Here is a 16,049-nt window from a genome sequence, read left to right as displayed (position 1 = left end):
CCAGAGGTGGGATCAGCGTTTGGATCCCACTGGAGCTGCCACTTCACAGCCAAGTCTGGCAGCTTCTGTGCAAGGGGATTCCTTCGTCTGGGAGAACCCCAGGGAATGATCAGGATGTTGCACTGGCATTCCTCGTGCCTGGCATCTCCCTGCCAGGGTGGGCAGTGGGCTGGAGGGAGCTGGGTGGGCTGTGGATTGGTGAGAGAGGGAAGAGCTGCAGATGGGGAGGCTGGGGATTCCTGCTCCCTGTCGCTGCTGGGAGTGAGCTGGTGCAGAAGCTGAACTGGGATGGTGGAGATGGAGGTCTGGACCTAGTGAGCTGCAGGATCCTGGAGTTCTGTACCTGGATCCATGCTTGGAGCCTTTGCCTGGAGTTTTGTGGAGATGCTCAGAGCGGTCACTGACCTGCCATCCCTCAGCTTGGCCCCTGTGCTCCCATTTCTCCTGGATTAAACATCATCACTCCCAGATGTAACCTTTGCTATTAGAGAGGAATCCCCAGAGGGTCCTGGTGGGGTTTTTCCAGCCTGGAAAAGTCATGAGTGGCAGAGGAGAGGGTCCAGAGTGGGATTGTGTGGAAGTATGTGCAGCAGCAGCAGGGACAGGCAGGTGCCCTGTGTCCCACAGCAGCAGAGCCTGGGCCATACACGCCTGTGTCTGTCCCCAGGGGTGTCCCCGTCAGGCCCTGGTGTGGTGGTGATGCAGCTGAATGTCCCCAACGGCCCTCAGGCCCCCCAAAACCCCCCCGTGGTGCAGTGGAGCCACTGTAAGTACTACAGCCTGGAGCAACGGGGGCAGAAGCCAGGAGACCTCTACAACCCCGACACCAGTGCTCAGGTACTGGGGGGACTGGGAGGGACTGGGACGAGGCAGCTCAGCCTTGGGGGTGGGCTGGGTGATGGCTGGGGGGGTCACCCCACGGGGTTAGGGTGGGCGTGGGAGCGGTCACAAGCACTGGGGGTGTCTGACACTGTCCCTCCCCCAGGCCAGCACCCAGCTGAACAGCCCCATCACGTCCCCCACCCAGTCCCCGACGCCGTCGCCCGTCACCAACCTCAACAGTGTGTGCACGGGGCTGAGCCCCCTCCCCGTCCTCACACAGTTCCCCCGGCCCATGGGCCCGGCACAAGGTAAGGGGAAGGCCTGTGGGGACAGCCCAGGGAATGCTGTGATGTTTCCTGGGATCCCCACCGACTCAGGTTCCTTGTGCAGGTGATGGGAGGTACTCGCTGCTGGGCCAACCTCTGCAGTACAACCTGTCCCTGTGTCCCCCGCCGCTGCTCCACAACCAGCCCAGCTACACAGGACACCAGGTACAGCCAGGCCAGGCCTCCCTTCCCCAGCCCCTCTGTGGGCACCGTGAAGCCACAATGTCCCCTGAGGTGACACAGTGCCCTTTTTCTCCTCCAAGGGGCAGACTGGAATGAAACACGGCAACCGGAGCAAGAGACAGGCCCTGAAGTCGGCGTCCACCGACCTGGGGACAAGTGACGTAGGCAAGTGACCCCCTCGAGCCTCTTTGCCCTCTGATGTCCCCACAAATGGATGTTGGAGACTCCAGGTGCCATCCCTGTCCACACCAGCATCCCACAGAACCTGTGCTGGTTTTGGAGAGTGGTTCCTGCCAGTCCCTTCTCCCCACACCCACAAACACCCACCAGCCCAGGTGAGTCCAGGCTGGGGGTGCAGCAGATCCAGCCCCAGGCTGCTGTGCCCTGAGGGAGGTGGGTGAACAGGGAGTAAAACCTCTGAGGAGAACACCTGGGTGCTATCCCTGCCTCTCAGAAGGTGGAAATGATGGAGCAGTTGGAGCTGGCAGAGCTGGGATTTTATTCCTCATCAGCAGAAAGTGAGTGTCCAGACTCTGAGATCTCATTCCCACCACTGCTTTCTCAAGTCACTCTTCCCACCCATGCTTCCCTTTCCCATGGGGCCTGCAGCTTCAGAGCCTCATCTTTGAGGTTTGGGATCTCCCAGAGTGGCTGCGAGGGCTGAGGGTTCCAGTGAATCCTTTCTCTCCACCCATGTCCAGGGTGTCTGCAGTGGGTCCTTGGGAAGGGAAGGACCCACAGCTTGGATGGAGCAGCCCTCAGTGACCCTCTGGAGACCTCAGGCTTGTCCCCCATGTCACCTCAGTGTCACCACCAGCAGCTGGTTGCTGGGGCCCTTTAAGAGCTGCCTACCCCCTCCTGCCCCTGGCATGGTCCGTACGTGCCACGTTAATATTAGCAAAGAATCCCTCCAGCAGCTCTGCTAAGCCCAGAGCCAGGGCTGGAGCCAGGAGCTGCAGAGGGATTTGGGGAGCACAGGGCAGGGGCAGGAGCTGCAGAGGGATTTGGGGACCACAGGGCAGGGGCAGGAGCTGCAGAGGGATTTGGGCACCACAGGGCAGGGGCAGGAGCTGCAGAGGGATTTGGGGAGCACAGGGCAGGGGCCAGGAGCTGCAGAGGGATTTGGGGAGCACAGGGCAGGGGCAGGAGCTGTGAGAGGGATTTGGGCACCACAGGGCAGGGGCAGGAGCTGCAGAGGGATTTGGGGACCACAGGGCAGGGCCAGAAGCTGCAGAGGGATTTGGGGAGCACAGGGCAGGGGCAGGAGCTGCAGAGGGATTTGGGGAGCACAGGGCAGGGGCAGGAGCTGCAGAGGGATTTGGGGAGCACAGGGCAGGGGCAGGAGCTGCAGAGGGATTTGGGCACCACAGGGCAGGGGCAGGAGCTGCAGAGGGATTTGGGCACCACAGGGCAGGGGCCAGGAGCTGCAGAGGGATTTGGGCACCACAGGGCAGGGGATGGAGCTGCAGAGGGATTTCGGGAGCACAGGGCAGGGGCAGGAGCTGCAGAGGGATTTGGGGAGCACAGGGCAGGGGCAGGAGCTGCAGAGGGATTTGGGGACCACAGGGCAGGGGCAGGAGTTGCAGAGGGATTTGGGGAGCACAGGGCAGGGGCAGGAGCTGCAGAGGGATTTGGGGAGCACAGGGCAGGGGCAGGAGCTGCAGAGGGATTTGGGGACCACAGGGCAGGGGCCAGGAGCTGCAGAGGGATTTGGGGAGCACAGGGCAGGGGCAGGAGCTGCAGAGGGATTTGGGGACCACAGGGCAGGGGCAGGAGCTGTGAGAGGGATTTGGGGACCACAGGGCAGGGGATGGAGCTGCAGAGGGATTTGGGGAGCACAGGGCAGGGGCAGGAGCTGCAGAGGGATTTGGGGAGCACAGGGCAGGGGCAGGAGCTGCAGAGGGATTTGGGGACCACAGGGCAGGGGCAGGAGCTGCAGAGGGATTTGGGGAGCACAGGGCAGAGGCCAGGAGCTGCAGAGGGATTTGGGGACCACAGGGCAGGGGCAGGAGCTGCAGAGGGATTTGGGGACCACAGGGCAGGGGCAGGAGCTGCAGAGGGATTTGGGCACCACAGGGCAGGGGCAGGAGCTGCAGAGGGATTTGGGGACCACAGGGCAGGGGCCAGGAGCTGCAGAAGGATTTGGGGAGCACAGGGCAGGGCCAGAAGCTGCAGAGGGATTTGGGGAGCACAGGGCAGGGGCAGGAGCTGCAGAGGGATTTGGGCACCACAGGGCAGGGGCAGGAGCTGGGAACTGCAGAGGAATTTGGGGGCCATGAGACAAGGATAGGGGGAGAGCCAGGAGCTGCAGAGGGATTTGGGGACCACAGGGCAGGGGCTGGAGCTGCAGAGGGGTTTGAGGACCACAGGGCAGGGGCATAGCTCAGAGCCAGGAGCTGCAGAGGGATTTGGGGACCACCAGGGCAGGAGCCAGAAGCTGCAGAGAGATTTGGGTAGCACAGGGCAGGGGCTGGAGCTGGGAGCTGCAGAGGGATTTGGGGGCCACGGGGCAGGGATTGGGGAGAGCCAGGAGCTGCAGAGATTTGAGGAGCACTGGGCAGGAACTGGAGCCAGGAACTGCAGAGGGATTTGGGTACCACCAGGCAGGGGCCGGGAGCTGCAGAGGGATTTGGGTACCACCAGGCAGGACGCACCCAGTGCCACCATCCTCCATGGCTGCAGCCATTCTCCCTCCCAGGGTCAGGGTGGGAGCGTGGGGTTGGCTCCCAGTCCTGGTATCTGAGGTTTGGGGTAGGAAAACAGGGCAGAGCCCCTGGGAAAGCCTGACCTGCCCAGCTATCCAAAGGATGCCAGGGGGATGCCAGGTGTCCCTGTAGCTATGGGACACTGGGAAATACCCACATCTCGTCCTGAAGCAAAACCAGCATTGTGGGCACGGGAAGGGATTGGGATGGGGCATTCCAGAGAGCAGGTAGGGGTGCTTTGGAGGGCTTAAAAGAATAGATTGGCTGGCTTAAAAGAATAGATTCCTGCTGTTGGGGGCAGCTTGGCACTGCACCGCGTTCCTGGGCCCACAAGAGGCGGGTGCTCCAGCCCGGAGCCAGGGCGGCACCGGGGGCACCGGGACGTGGCCGGTGACACGCGGCTCCTTCCCTGCAGTGCTGGGCCGGGTGCTGGAGGTGACGGACCTGCCCGAGGGCATCACACGGACAGAGGCCGACAAGCTCTTCACCCAGCTCGCCATGGCCGGTGCCAAAATCCAGTGGCTCAAAGAGACTCAGGGGCGCCGCGGGGACGGAGGCGGCGGCGGCGGGGACAACAGCGGGACTCCGGAGAACGGCAGGCACAGTGACCTCGCTGCCTTATACACCATCGTGGCCGTGTTCCCCAGCCCGCTGGCTGCCCAAAACGCCTCCCTCCGCCTCAACAACTCCCTCAGCCGCTTCAAACTGCGCGTGGCCAAAAAGAACTACGACCTGCGGGTGCTGGAGCGGGCGAGCTCCCAGTAGGGCTCCCGTGGGCACCGGGCACTCCCCTGGGCCTCTTCTCCTCCTGCCCTCCCTTCCTCTCGCCCTCCTTCCTTGATATATTTATATGAACATAATTAAGAGACAAGAAGTTGATTTTTTTTTTTTTTAATTATTATTTTTGGAGTGACGCCCGTGCCCGCCCCCCTCCCCTGTGTCTATGGTTTTGTTTAAGCACTGTGTTGGACCGCACATACAGGTGTTGATTGGTATGTTCACTGCACATTTTATTTAATCAGATTATTAATTTGCGGGGGGGGGGGGGGAATTTTTTTGTTTTATTTTATTTGGGGGGTTGTTTTTAAATAAAAAAGAAAAAAAAGGAAAATTGTCCATCACTTGAACGTAACTTCCCGTTCTCTGCCACTGCCAGGGCTGGGGGCTCTGTGCTGCCTCAGTGGGGTGAGGGGACAGCAGAAGGGACACTGCCAGGGGGACAATTTGCCCAGTCCTGCCCCTGAGCTTGGCATGTCCAAGGGCTGCAAGCCCATGGTTTGCCAAAGTGGGGATCCCAGGCTGGGATCAGAGCATTTGGACTGGGGCTGGACTCCCCTGACAGATGATCATGGCCTCTTCTCCCAGCTGTGGAATTCCAGGGCAGGAATGAGGGCGTGGAGTGGCCCCAGCTGTGTGCCCTGCCAGGAAACATCACATTCCTGCTGACAGGAGCAGCACCTGGAGCTGGCAGGTGCAGGTGGGCACAGGATTTGGGGTGGTGGCACAGCCAGAGCCTCTGGCAGTAGCAGGATGCTCCCAACCTTTCTGAGCAGGTGCAGCCAGACAGGTAAGGGCTGCCAGGAAGGGGGGCTCCAACCCCAGGCTGGTTCCACCTCCCACCTCGGTGCCACCCACATCCAGGCAGGGACCTAAGGGCCCTCTGGGTGCCCATTAACTCCAGGGCCCTGTCCCTGGGTGGGATCCCAGCTCCCGCCATCCCAGCGGAGCCTGGACCAGCAGGATTTGGTGCCAGGGGGTGCGAGGCAGCCACTCCACCCCATGGCAGACCCCACTGCTGCCCCTCTGCCCACTGAACCCGCAGCAGCCTCCAACGCACGAGACGCTGAAGCTGGAGCCGTCGGTGTGCCCAGCTCCTGGAACCCTCAGTGTGCCCAGTTCCTGGATCCCTGGCTGTGCCCGGTTCCTTCTTTGTCCCAGGCCAGGCTGGGGGGGCCCCTGGCACGCCCAGCAACCCACCAACGCAAATAGCCGGTGGCTCCTCCGCCTGCTCCCGCCCGGCGCACGCTGGGGCTCCAATTTCCCGGCGTCAGCCCCGCCACCGCTCAGCTGTCGTCCCCCTCTGCCCTGTCACTCCGCTCGCCACGGGACCGGCGCGGCTGCCGCCCTCCCCGCCACGCAGGGCTGGGGGCTCTGCGGCCAACGGGGCTCCGGCACCGGCCGCCCTTCGGGAGCTTCTTCAGCGCGGGGCGAGACCGCCAAGCACAGGGTAAGTGCTCCCTGTGTGCCCCTCTTGCCGTGGCCGTGCCCACCCTGGGCCCCCCCGCTGCTGTAGGGCCTCGGGGTGCCCCATTCCCGCAGTGCCCCTCGCCCCAGCGCTCCCCGTTCCCGTTGCTGCTTCCTGATGGTTTTCCTGGCTGCTTTCCGCGGGGGGCTGGAGGGGCTTGGGGGGGTGGGTATCACTAAAAATAGGGAGGTCTGGGTGGAAGCACTGCGGGGAGGGCTGTCAAAGGTGGCACCGGGATGGTTTGGGGGATGCAGGAGCAGGTCCTGCCCCGGTGGCAGCCGAAAGCTGGATGGTGCCCATCAGCGTCCCCCGTGTGCTCATCTGAGGGGCCGAGAGCGGCGCAGTTTGCGGTTTCACGGTGAGATGGAGATGTCCGGGCTAAGGTGGGCACGTGCAGGTAGCCCAGGGGCTGGCTCACAGCACTTGGCACCACGTCCCTGAGCCAGCGGATGTGCCACGCTCTGGGCTGGGCACCGACCTCCTCCGGTCTGGCCCTGGGGCTCACCGAGGCAGAACCAGCCCTGGCCCCAGGGCAGGGGCTGGGATGGGCGGTGGGAGTGATCCTCGCTGGGACAGGGGCTGCAGGACGGGCAGTGGGGGTGAGCCTGGGGTTTCCCCTGGCAGAACCAGCCCTTGCCAGGACAGGAGCTGCTGGACGGGCAGGGGAAGGGGTGGCACTGCCCACCCAGCAGGGTCTGACCACTTCATCCCCTGCCGGGCTCCTGCAGCTGGAAGTGCCCCAGCCAACGCCATCTCTGCTCTTCCCCTTGCAGCATGACGGAGAAGGAAGTGCCAGAGCCACCAGCTTCACCTGCTTCAGGTGGGAAACCCAAGAGCCGGGTAAGTGGGTGCCCACAGGGCAGTTTGGGTGGGTGGGGGAAGCCCCCTCTCTGGCATCATCCTGCCGCAGCCCCAGGAGGCTTTGGGAGGCCTGGGGTGCCTGGTGGGACCCTGATCCAGCCGGGCGTTGGGTGGGCATTTCCCAGCTTGGCATTTCCCTGGCGCGCCCGCATCCGTGAGGGGCTCAGGAACCGCAGCTTCCTCTTCTGTGGAGACTTCACGGGACTGGGAGGAGGGTGCCCATCTTCAGAGCATTCCTGGAGCCTCCTCCTGCTTGTGGAGGGGGTCACTGGGGCGAGGAGCTGGGCACGGGGTGTCTGCCCTCCTGCCTCCTCCACACTGCCACACACCGTGCGTCCCCTCCTGCCCCAGCAGCTGCAGAAGCTGAAGCAACTTTTCCAGCGAAAGCCCAAGGAGGAGCCGGCGCCGGAGCCACAGCCCAACGGGGAGCTGGTCAGCCCCTCGGGGGGACCCATCTACTACATCTATGAGGATGAGGAAGAGGAGGAAGAGGAGGAGGAGCCCGAGCCCCCTCCTGAACCCGAGAAACTTGTTAATGACAAACCCCACAAGTTCAAAGACCATTACTTCAAAAAGCCCAAATTCTGTGATGTTTGTGCCCGCATGATCGTCCGTGAGTCCTGAGGGGGCTGGGGGCCACGGGCAGGGCTGGGGGCCACGGCTACGGCTGGGGCTGGGGGCCAAGGCCGCGCAGGGCTCTGTCCCGGCCGTTTCACAGCTGCAGTGTCACATTCCCTCTCCTTTCCACCCCCCCACTGCCAGTCAACAACAAATTTGGCCTGAGGTGCAAGAACTGCAAAACCAACATCCACCACCACTGCCAGTCCTACGTGGAGATGCAGCGCTGCTTCGGCAAGATCGTGAGTGTCACCCCCCTGCTCCGGCCCCCAGATCGGGCACCCCCAGGAGCGGCCACCTCGGCCCCTGCGGGCAGGACGCGGGTGCCACCACCCCTGGTCATTTCCTGGCTCTGAGGGGGACCCCGGCATCCCCTTCTCGGGGTCCCCCCAGCTCTGACAGGTGGGTCCGGGGGGTGGCTGATGCTCCGACCCCTCCCCACTGTCCTCGCAGCCGCCCGGGTTCCGGCGGGCGTACAGCTCCCCCCTCTACAGCGACCAGCAGTACGCCGGCACCAAGGACCAGCTCGGTGAGTCCCCGTGTTGGGGTGCCCCGTCCCCTTGGTCCCCAGCCCGGGGTGTCCTAACCCATCGTGAACCCCCCCCCCCCGACCCTTCCCCTGCCCCCGCAGCAAACAGGAGCGACCCCGTGTTCGAGACGCTGCGGACGGGCGTCATCATGGCCAACAAGGAGCGCAAGAAAGGGCAGGACGACAAGAAGAACGTGAGTGTGGGGTAGGGCTCTCGCCAGATTCCTGCCGGTGCACCCCACTAACCCCCCAGCCCCCCCATTCTGCACCTTCTGAGAGCTCTCTCTGCCTTCCAGCCCTTGGCTGCGATGATGGACGAGGAGTCGGAAGCCACGAAGCCGGTGGGGAGCAAAGCTGAGGGTGGTGAGCGCGGGGCCGAGGGTTGGGGGGCTGAGCCCATGCGGACACGGAGGGAGCCCCTGGCTGTGTTTGGGGGGGGTCACCAGGGTGGGGTTGCCCTGCGGAAAGTGGGTCCCCAGTCCATGTCCCCACCTTGGGGCTCTCACTCCATCCCCACGTTGGCTGAGGAGACCCTCGGGAGGCACCACCAGGAGAGGTGCGAGCCCTCTTCCCGTTCCCAGGTGCCTCCGAAGGCGACAAGAAGGCTGAGAAGAGCCCAGCAGATGACAAGGTACCCCTCATCCTCGCCCTGCACCCCAAAGCTTCGAGCAGAGCTTGTGGGATCTCCCTGCTGGGATCCTCAGGGCTGTCTGCAGCCCCTGGCACTGCAAACCCCACTGTGTCCCCCAGAGCAAGAAGCCACAGCCAGGAGGGTTCCTGCAGTCCCACTACTTCGTGGCACTTTATCGTTTCAAAGCCCTGGAGAAGGACGACCTGGACTTCCCGTGAGTTCCCAGTCTCATCCTGAGCTCTTGCCCAAGGTTTTTTGGGGTTTGGCTCGATGTGGTTCCGTGGATTTCCCAAGGCTGAGCTGCTCTGGGCAGGACCTGCCTGCCCCTGAGCCCATGGGCTGCGTGTCCCGTGCCACATACGGGGCTGGAGGAGCTGATTCTGAAGGAGAAGCATCTTTCCTTGGGGTCTCCCATGGCTGGGGGTCCTGTCCCCCTCAGAGAGCCCTTCCTTCCCTTCCAGGCCGGGGGAGAAGATCACGGTGGTGGATGACTCCAACGAGGAGTGGTGGCGGGTGAGGCCGGAGTGCGGCTGGGAAAGCTCGTGGCACTGCAAGAGGGGAAACCCAGCCCTGCTGTCAACCCCCAGCCTCGCGGTGCGGGGAGGGGGGGAATCTGGGACCCCCGGCTCGGCCCCAATCTCCCCTTTCACTCCCCCACTGCCTCCTTCCAGGGGAAGATCGGTGAGAAAATCGGGTATTTCCCCCCCAACTTCATCATCCGGGTGCGAGCAGGCGAGCGGGTGCACAAGGTGACGCGGTCCTTCGTGGGCAACCGGGAGATCGGGCAGATCACGCTCAAGAAAGATCAGGTGAGACGGGACTTCCCCCGTCCCCCATCACCAGCCGGAGACCCCCAGCCCCCCTCCAAGCCCCCCATCACAGCTGCACCCCATAACCAGCATCACCGTCCCCCCACTTCCCACCTCCCCCAGCCCCTCGGATGAGATCTTCTCTACCCCGACCCCTCTACACTTGGCGTTCCCCCTGCTCTGGAGGGGTTCCCCCTTCCCTGGGGGGGGTCCCGGGGGTCTCACCCGGCCCCCTCTCGCCCGCAGATCGTGGTGCAGAAGGGGGAGGAGGTGAACGGTTACGTCAAAGTCTTCACCGGCCGCAAAGTGGGGCTGTTCCCTGTGGACTTCCTGGAGGAGATCTGAGGGGGGCTGGGGGGGGAGGGGGAACCCCTGGGACGGGGCAGAGACCCCCGGGATGGGGGACACAGAGACCCCCGGGATGGGGCGGAGACACTCTGGCTGCGGGGTGGGGACGGGGACAGAGAGCGGCTGCAGGGCAGGGATGGGACGGGGGCAACCTCGGCATGGGGCAACCCGGGATGGGGATGGGGGGCCCTGGCTGCGGGACAGGTTTGGGGTCAGGGAAGGGTACCCCCATTCCTGCTGCCTCCAGCAGGGGTGTCCCTGGGGGACTGTTGTCCCCCCCAGGACCGGGGCAGGATGGGGGGGACAGGAGGTGCCCCCAGGTGGGAGGTTTTGGTGCCTCCAGAGACACTGGATGCATCAGGGGGCACCCCCAGACCCGCTGGGAGCCCCCCCGGACCGAGTGGGGGGGACAGTGGGTGCCGCGGGGAGGGTCGGGGGGTCCGGCCCCGCTGCTCCCGGTGCTCCCGGCTTTTGGCAATACACGGCTGTGCCCACGCCCCGCTCTCCAGTGTGGATTTAATGGGGCGGCGACACTCCGGGGGTGCCGGTGGTCCCTGCGCGGGCATCGATGACCGCGTGGGAGGTGCCACTGTGGGGGTGACAGTGCCCGCCGCGGGGGGGGACCCCTGGGAGGGTGGCGGGCGGGGGTTGCCACGGGTCACTATGGGGGTGCCGGTGGCCCCCAATGAAGGGGTCACTGGTCACTGTGGGGGTGCTGGTGGCCACCAGTGGAGGGGATGGCTCACTGGTCACTATGGGGGTGCCGGTGGCCACCAGTGGAGGGGTCCCTGGTCACTGTGGGGGTGTCGGTGGCCCCCGATGGAGGGGTCACTGGTCACTGTGGGGGTGCTGGTGGCCACCAGTGGATGGGATGGCTCACTGGTCACTGTAGGGGTACTGGTGGTCCCCTGGTCACTATGGGGGTGCCAGTGGCCACCAGTGAAGGGGTCAGTGGTCACTGTGGGGGTGCCGGTGGCCACCAGTGAAGGGGTCACTGGTCACTGTGGGGGTGCCGGTGGCCACCAGTGAAGGGGTCACTGGTCACTGTGGGGGTGCCGGTGGCCACCAGTGAAGGGGTCACTGGTCACTGTGGGGTGCCGGTGCCCACCAGTGAAGGGGTCAGTGGTCACTGTGGGGGTGCCGGTGGCCCCCGATGGAGGGGTCACTGGTCACTGTGGGGGTGCTGGTGGCCACCAGTGGATGGGATGGCTCACTGGTCACTGTAGGGGTACTGGTGGTCCCCTGGTCACTATGGGGGTGCCAGTGGCCACCAGTGAAGGGGTCAGTGGTCACTGTGGGGGTGCCGGTGGCCACCAGTGAAGGGGTCACTGGTCACTGTGGGGGTGCCGGTGGCCACCAGTGAAGGGGTCACTGGTCACTGTGGGGGTGCCGGTGGCCACCAGTGAAGGGGTCACTGGTCACTGTGGGGTGCCGGTGCCCACCAGTGAAGGGGTCAGTGGTCACTGTGGGGGTGCCGGTGGCCCCCGATGGAGGGGTCACTGGTCACTGTGGGGTGCCGGTGCCCACCAGTGGAGGGGTCCCTGGTCACTGTGGGGGTGCCGGTGCCCACCAGTGAAGGGGTCACTGGTCACTGTGGGGGTGCCGGTGGCCACCAGCGGGGGCTCAGCCGGGCACGGGCGGTGGGAGGGGAAGGGGCGGTACCGGGATCCCCCCCGCCCCGTCCCTCGGGGGTGGAGGGGGGGCCGGGCGCTGGCGCGGGGCCCGGCGGGGCCCGAATAGGGGCGGCGGGCGACAGGTGACGGTGCCGGGGACAGGACGAGACCTTGGAGCGCGGCGGGGGCGGGCGCCGAGCCACGAACAGGTGCCCGCCAGCGGGGGCTGCGCCCGTGACGTCACGGCGCCGTGACGTCAGCGGTAACCGCGGCGACGGGCGGGCGGGGGTGGGCGGGGCCTGCGGAGTGGGTGTGGCCGAGCTTTCCCCGCCGCCGCCGCGAGGGGGCGCTGCCGACACGCCGCGCGGCACGGCCGTATGCAAATATATGCAAATGAGGCGAGGAGGCTGCGGCGCCCCCTGGCGGGCGGCTCCTGGGGCAGCCCCCCCCCCCCACGGTACCGGTACCGGGGACGGAATTGGGGGGGAAGGGGAAACGGGGATGGGGGGGGGGGGGGGCGTGCGAAGGGGCCCCCGTGCTCCCCCCACACTCCGTGGGGTTGGGGCTGCTGAGGGGGTTATGGGGGGTACAGGGAACGCCGGGGGGGAGGGAAGCAGGTGTGTGACCCCCACCGCGGGGGTCTCCCCCCATTCCCGGCACCCCGAGTGCCGGAGATGTTGCTCCGGGAATGATGGAAATGAGGGGGTGAGAAGTGGGGGTGAGGTGGGCGGGGGGGGCAGTCCCCGGGATTGACCTCCCTCCGTCCCTCCCTCCTCCCCCCACCTCCTCCTGTCACACAGCTTTAAATGCCGAACCATTAAAATTTTCCACCTCATTTGCGGCTCCTCACACGGTTAATTTTCCCGGGATTGTCTATTTATTTATTTGCGGAGCCCTGCGGGAGGGGGGAAAGGCGGGAGGGGGGGGGGGGGGAGCAGCTGATTTGCTGCATCTGGGCGGTGGGGAGGGAAAGGGGGGGAACCACCCTGGGAAGGGAGGAGGGCTCTGGCTAATTTAACAGCTGAAGAGAACAACTTAATTAGAGTCAGCTGGAAAATTGGGTAAAACACCTTCTATCAGCCTCCCACCCCCCCCAGCCCCCTTCCCTGCCGACTCCTGGTGGGATGCCAGGGTGGGATGCGTTTTGGGATGCATTTTCGGATGCATTTTGGGATGTGTTTTGAGAGGGAGGGAGAGCTGGCCCCAGCCAAGCAGCTGCCCTTCATTACAGCCAGGAGCTAATTGGATTGATCAGCAGTTAATAGGGTGCAATTAAGAGGTGCATGCCCCTCCTCACATCCCAGCTCCCGCTGCTTCCCGGATGGATGTGGGGCGCAGGCAGAGGTGGGGCGTCACTGGCACCCGGTGGATGGGCTGAGGACAGGGGTGCGATGGGGATTTTCCACCCCACCCCGTGACTGCTGAGCACTTTAGGATTTGGATTTTTTCCCCTCTTTTCGCGTGGTTTTCCCGTCCCTGGTGCTCCCAGCCTGGTTGTGACCTGGCTGTCCCCTCCCGGCGTGGGGACATTCGGCATCTCCCCGCTCCCCATCCCACCCCATGGAACACACGGGGTCCGGCTGGAGGAGCCCCCCTGACCTCTACATTAATCACCTCCACTTCTCTGCGCACCCCATGAAAGGTCAGGAGTCTGCGGGGCCCAGGAATTAATTGAAACCCCACGGGTCTCGTGCCAGATCCATCCATCATCCCAGGGGAGCAGCTCCCCGCAGGGGACGCGAGGGTGGGGTCACCCCCTCCTGCACCCCCTTTCCGGGCCGCACGGGGAGCAGCAGATGCAGCGCTCGGAGCTTGCTCTCCATCTCCAGGCAGGGAAATAAATGGATTAAAGTAAACTAGAGCGGCTGCGCTCCCCACCTGCCCCCCCGGCCATAAATCAGCATAAATGCAATCTCCATATTCATGGTATTTATCCAATAACTGTCCTGTCCCAGATTAAACGCGCCCCGGGGAACACCGGGGCTCCTTATCTGTGCCGGGGGCTCCCGGGGAGGGGCGGCTCTGCTGGGGGGCTGGGGGGGGGGGGGGGTTCTGCTCCTCATCCCCTTCTCGAGGGGCTGGAGAGGGGTGGGATGCTCGCCTCATCCTCCGCCTGAGGGGCTGGAGAGGGAATGGAGGGGTTCTGCTCCTCATCCCCTTCTCGAGGGGCTGGAGAGGGGTGGGATCCTCGCCTCATCCCCTTCCTGAGGGGCTGGAGAGGGAATGGAGGGGTTCTGCTCCTCATCACCTTCTCGAGGGGCTGGAGAGGGGTGGGTTCCTCGCCTCATCCTCCGCCTGAGGGGCTGGAGAGGGAATGGAGGGGTTCTGCTCCTCATCACCTTCTCGAGGGGCTGGAGAGGGCTGGGATCCTCGCCTCATGCTGCTCCTGAGGGGCTGGAGAGGGAATGGAGGGGTTCTGCTCCTCATCACCTTCTCGAGGGGCTGGAGAGGGGTGGGATCCTCGCCTCATGCTGCTCTTGAGGGGCTGGAGAGGGAATGGAGGGGTTCTGCTCCTCATCACCTTCTCGAGGGGCTGAAGAGGAGTGGGATCCTCGCTTCATCCTCCTCCCGAGGGGCTGGAGAGGGTGTGGGGGGTTCTGCTCCTCATCCTGCTCCTGAGGGGCTGGAGAGGGGTGGGACCCTCTCCTTATCCTCCTCCTGAAGGAGTGGGAGGCGGTTCTGCTCCTCATCCTCTTCCCGAGGGGCTGGAGAGGAGTGGGACCCTCTCCTCATCCTCCTCCTGAGGGGCTGGAGAGGGAGTGAGGGGCGTTCTGCTCCTCATCTTCTTCCCGAGGGGCTGGAGGGGAGTGGGATTCTCTCCTCATCTTCCTCCTTGAGGGAATGGAGGGGTTCTGCTCCTCATCCCCTTCTCGAGGGGCTGAAGAGGAGTGGGACCCTCTCCTCGTCCTGGTCCTGAGGGGCTGGAGAGCAGTGGGATCCTCTCCTCATCATATTCCTGAGGGAGTGGGGGGGTTCTCCTCCTCATCCTGGTCCTGAGGGGCTGGAGAGGGAGTGAGGGGCGTTCTGCTCCTCATCCTCTTCCCGAGGGGCTGGAGAGGAGTGGGATTCTCTCCTCATCTTCCTCCTGAGGGAATGGAGGGGTTCTGCTCCTCATCCCCTTCTCGAGGGGCTGGAGAGGGGTGGGATCCTCGCCTCATCCTATTCCTGAGGGAGTGGGGGGGTTCTGCGCCTCATCCTCCTCCACCGCTCGCGGCCCGGGCGGGTGCTGGGAAAGGCGCTGCGAGCGGGGGCCCTGGGCTCGGCAGCGCTCCTGTCCCACCCCTTTCCCTTTCCCCCTGTTTTTTTTTTCCTTTCCCTCCTTTCCTTTCTGCTCTTTTCCCTGTCTCCTTCCTCTTCCTTTCCCCCAGTGCTGCCGGGGCCCCCCGAGACCCCCTCAGTCCCCCACTCCCAGCGCGGGCAGGGCCAGGGTCCGATCGTGCTCCGGCCCCCGGGGGGCACAGGCGAACATCGGAGGGCAGGACCGGGGATGCTGCCTGGGGGACAGGTGCCCTCCCCCCGGCTCCCCAGTGGCTGTACCGCGCCTGGGGACACCCACGCCGCGTCTCCCACTGTGACAGGTCCTTGTCAGCCCTAATGACCCGAGTCCGGCAGGGCCCCGGGGCTCGGAGCTCGTTACGGGCGATTTAATGAGGGCAGAGCAGCCACTGCCGCTGGCTGTTCGCCACTGGCGGGGACCACGGGCCGTCCCCTCCACGGCATGGCACGGCACCGAGTCCCTCAGAGCCCCCCCCAAATCCCTACTGGCCCCCCCAGCTCCTCAGAGCCCCCCACAGCCCCTCACAGATCCCCCCCAACCCCTTCTCTCTGCCCCCGGTTGGTTTGGGGGGATGGAGCAGTGCCCCCCACCCCCGCCCCTCTGAGGCTGCTCCAGCCCCTGGGGGGGGGGGCACAGAGGAGTTTGGGGGTTCTTGGGCTGTGGGCTAGGGTGAGAAGCACCGGGAAAGGCAGATTTTGGGGGGCATCAGGGGCTAAGGGGGCTGCAGCCATGGCCGGGAGGGGGCTGGTTCTGGGGTCCCCCACACAGCACAGCACCGAGCCTCTCACAGTCCTGCACAGCCCCTCAGAGCCCCCAGCCCTCCACAGCCCCTCAGAGCCCCCCACCTCAGATTTGGGGGGTGGGGGTGCCGCTGTTGGGGTCTGTGCCAGCTGCAGAGGTGGCAGAGGGGCCAGGCTGGCTGTACCCCAAATCCTGGGGCAACCCGGCGTAGGGGGGGGGGGGGGGGGGGGCTCAGCCTCGGGAGACTCCAGGTGTGACAGCTCTTTTTTTTTGGGGGGTGGGGGAGCAGTTCTGAGCCGGGGGGTCCCGTCTGCAGCGCCTGCGCTCGGCGGCAGCCGCGT

At 64.8% G+C, this 16,049-nt stretch overlaps 2 protein-coding genes across 5 annotated transcripts in view; both read left to right on the top strand.

Moving 5' to 3' along the window:
• R3HDM2 (R3H domain containing 2) overlaps window positions 1–4,896 on the top strand; it is a 46,809-nt gene extending 41,913 nt beyond the window's left edge. Inside the window, 5 exon segments of the mRNA XM_068212567.1 lie at window positions 668–837; window positions 986–1,130; window positions 1,213–1,313; window positions 1,412–1,496; window positions 4,452–4,896. Of these exon segments, the coding sequence (XP_068068668.1) occupies window positions 668–837; window positions 986–1,130; window positions 1,213–1,313; window positions 1,412–1,496; window positions 4,452–4,801 (851 nt within the window). The 3' untranslated portion in view covers window positions 4,802–4,896.
• A 1,009-nt stretch (window positions 4,897–5,905) lies between these two features.
• STAC3 (SH3 and cysteine rich domain 3) lies at window positions 5,906–10,121 on the top strand. Of its 4 annotated transcripts, none has more exons than XR_011005821.1 (12): window positions 5,906–6,263; window positions 7,055–7,121; window positions 7,494–7,755; window positions 7,905–8,002; window positions 8,214–8,289; window positions 8,392–8,483; window positions 8,586–8,630; window positions 8,871–8,920; window positions 9,040–9,134; window positions 9,382–9,433; window positions 9,592–9,729; window positions 9,976–10,121. XR_011005821.1 is itself a non-coding variant. In XM_068212618.1 (12 exons), the coding sequence occupies exons 2-12, from the start codon at window positions 7,056–7,058 to the stop codon at window positions 10,072–10,074; spliced, it is 1,092 nt and encodes a 363-aa protein (XP_068068719.1). In that variant the 5' UTR covers window positions 6,105–6,263; window position 7,055; the 3' UTR covers window positions 10,075–10,121. The 4 variants fall into 4 exon arrangements, 3 of the variants coding, with proteins under 3 accessions (XP_068068719.1, XP_068068718.1, XP_068068720.1); XM_068212618.1 differs by having other exon boundaries at window positions 6,105–6,263; window positions 7,497–7,755; window positions 8,586–8,652; XM_068212617.1 differs by having other exon boundaries at window positions 6,105–6,263; window positions 8,586–8,652.
• The last annotated feature ends 5,928 nt before the right edge of the window (window positions 10,122–16,049 follow it).

The sequence above is a fragment of the Anomalospiza imberbis genome, chromosome 22 (assembly GCF_031753505.1).
Source record: "Anomalospiza imberbis isolate Cuckoo-Finch-1a 21T00152 chromosome 22, ASM3175350v1, whole genome shotgun sequence".
Lineage (NCBI taxonomy): Eukaryota > Metazoa > Chordata > Aves > Passeriformes > Viduidae > Anomalospiza > Anomalospiza imberbis.
Note: the sequence above shows the minus strand (reverse complement) of the source record. Positions and strands in the feature narration are given on the sequence as shown.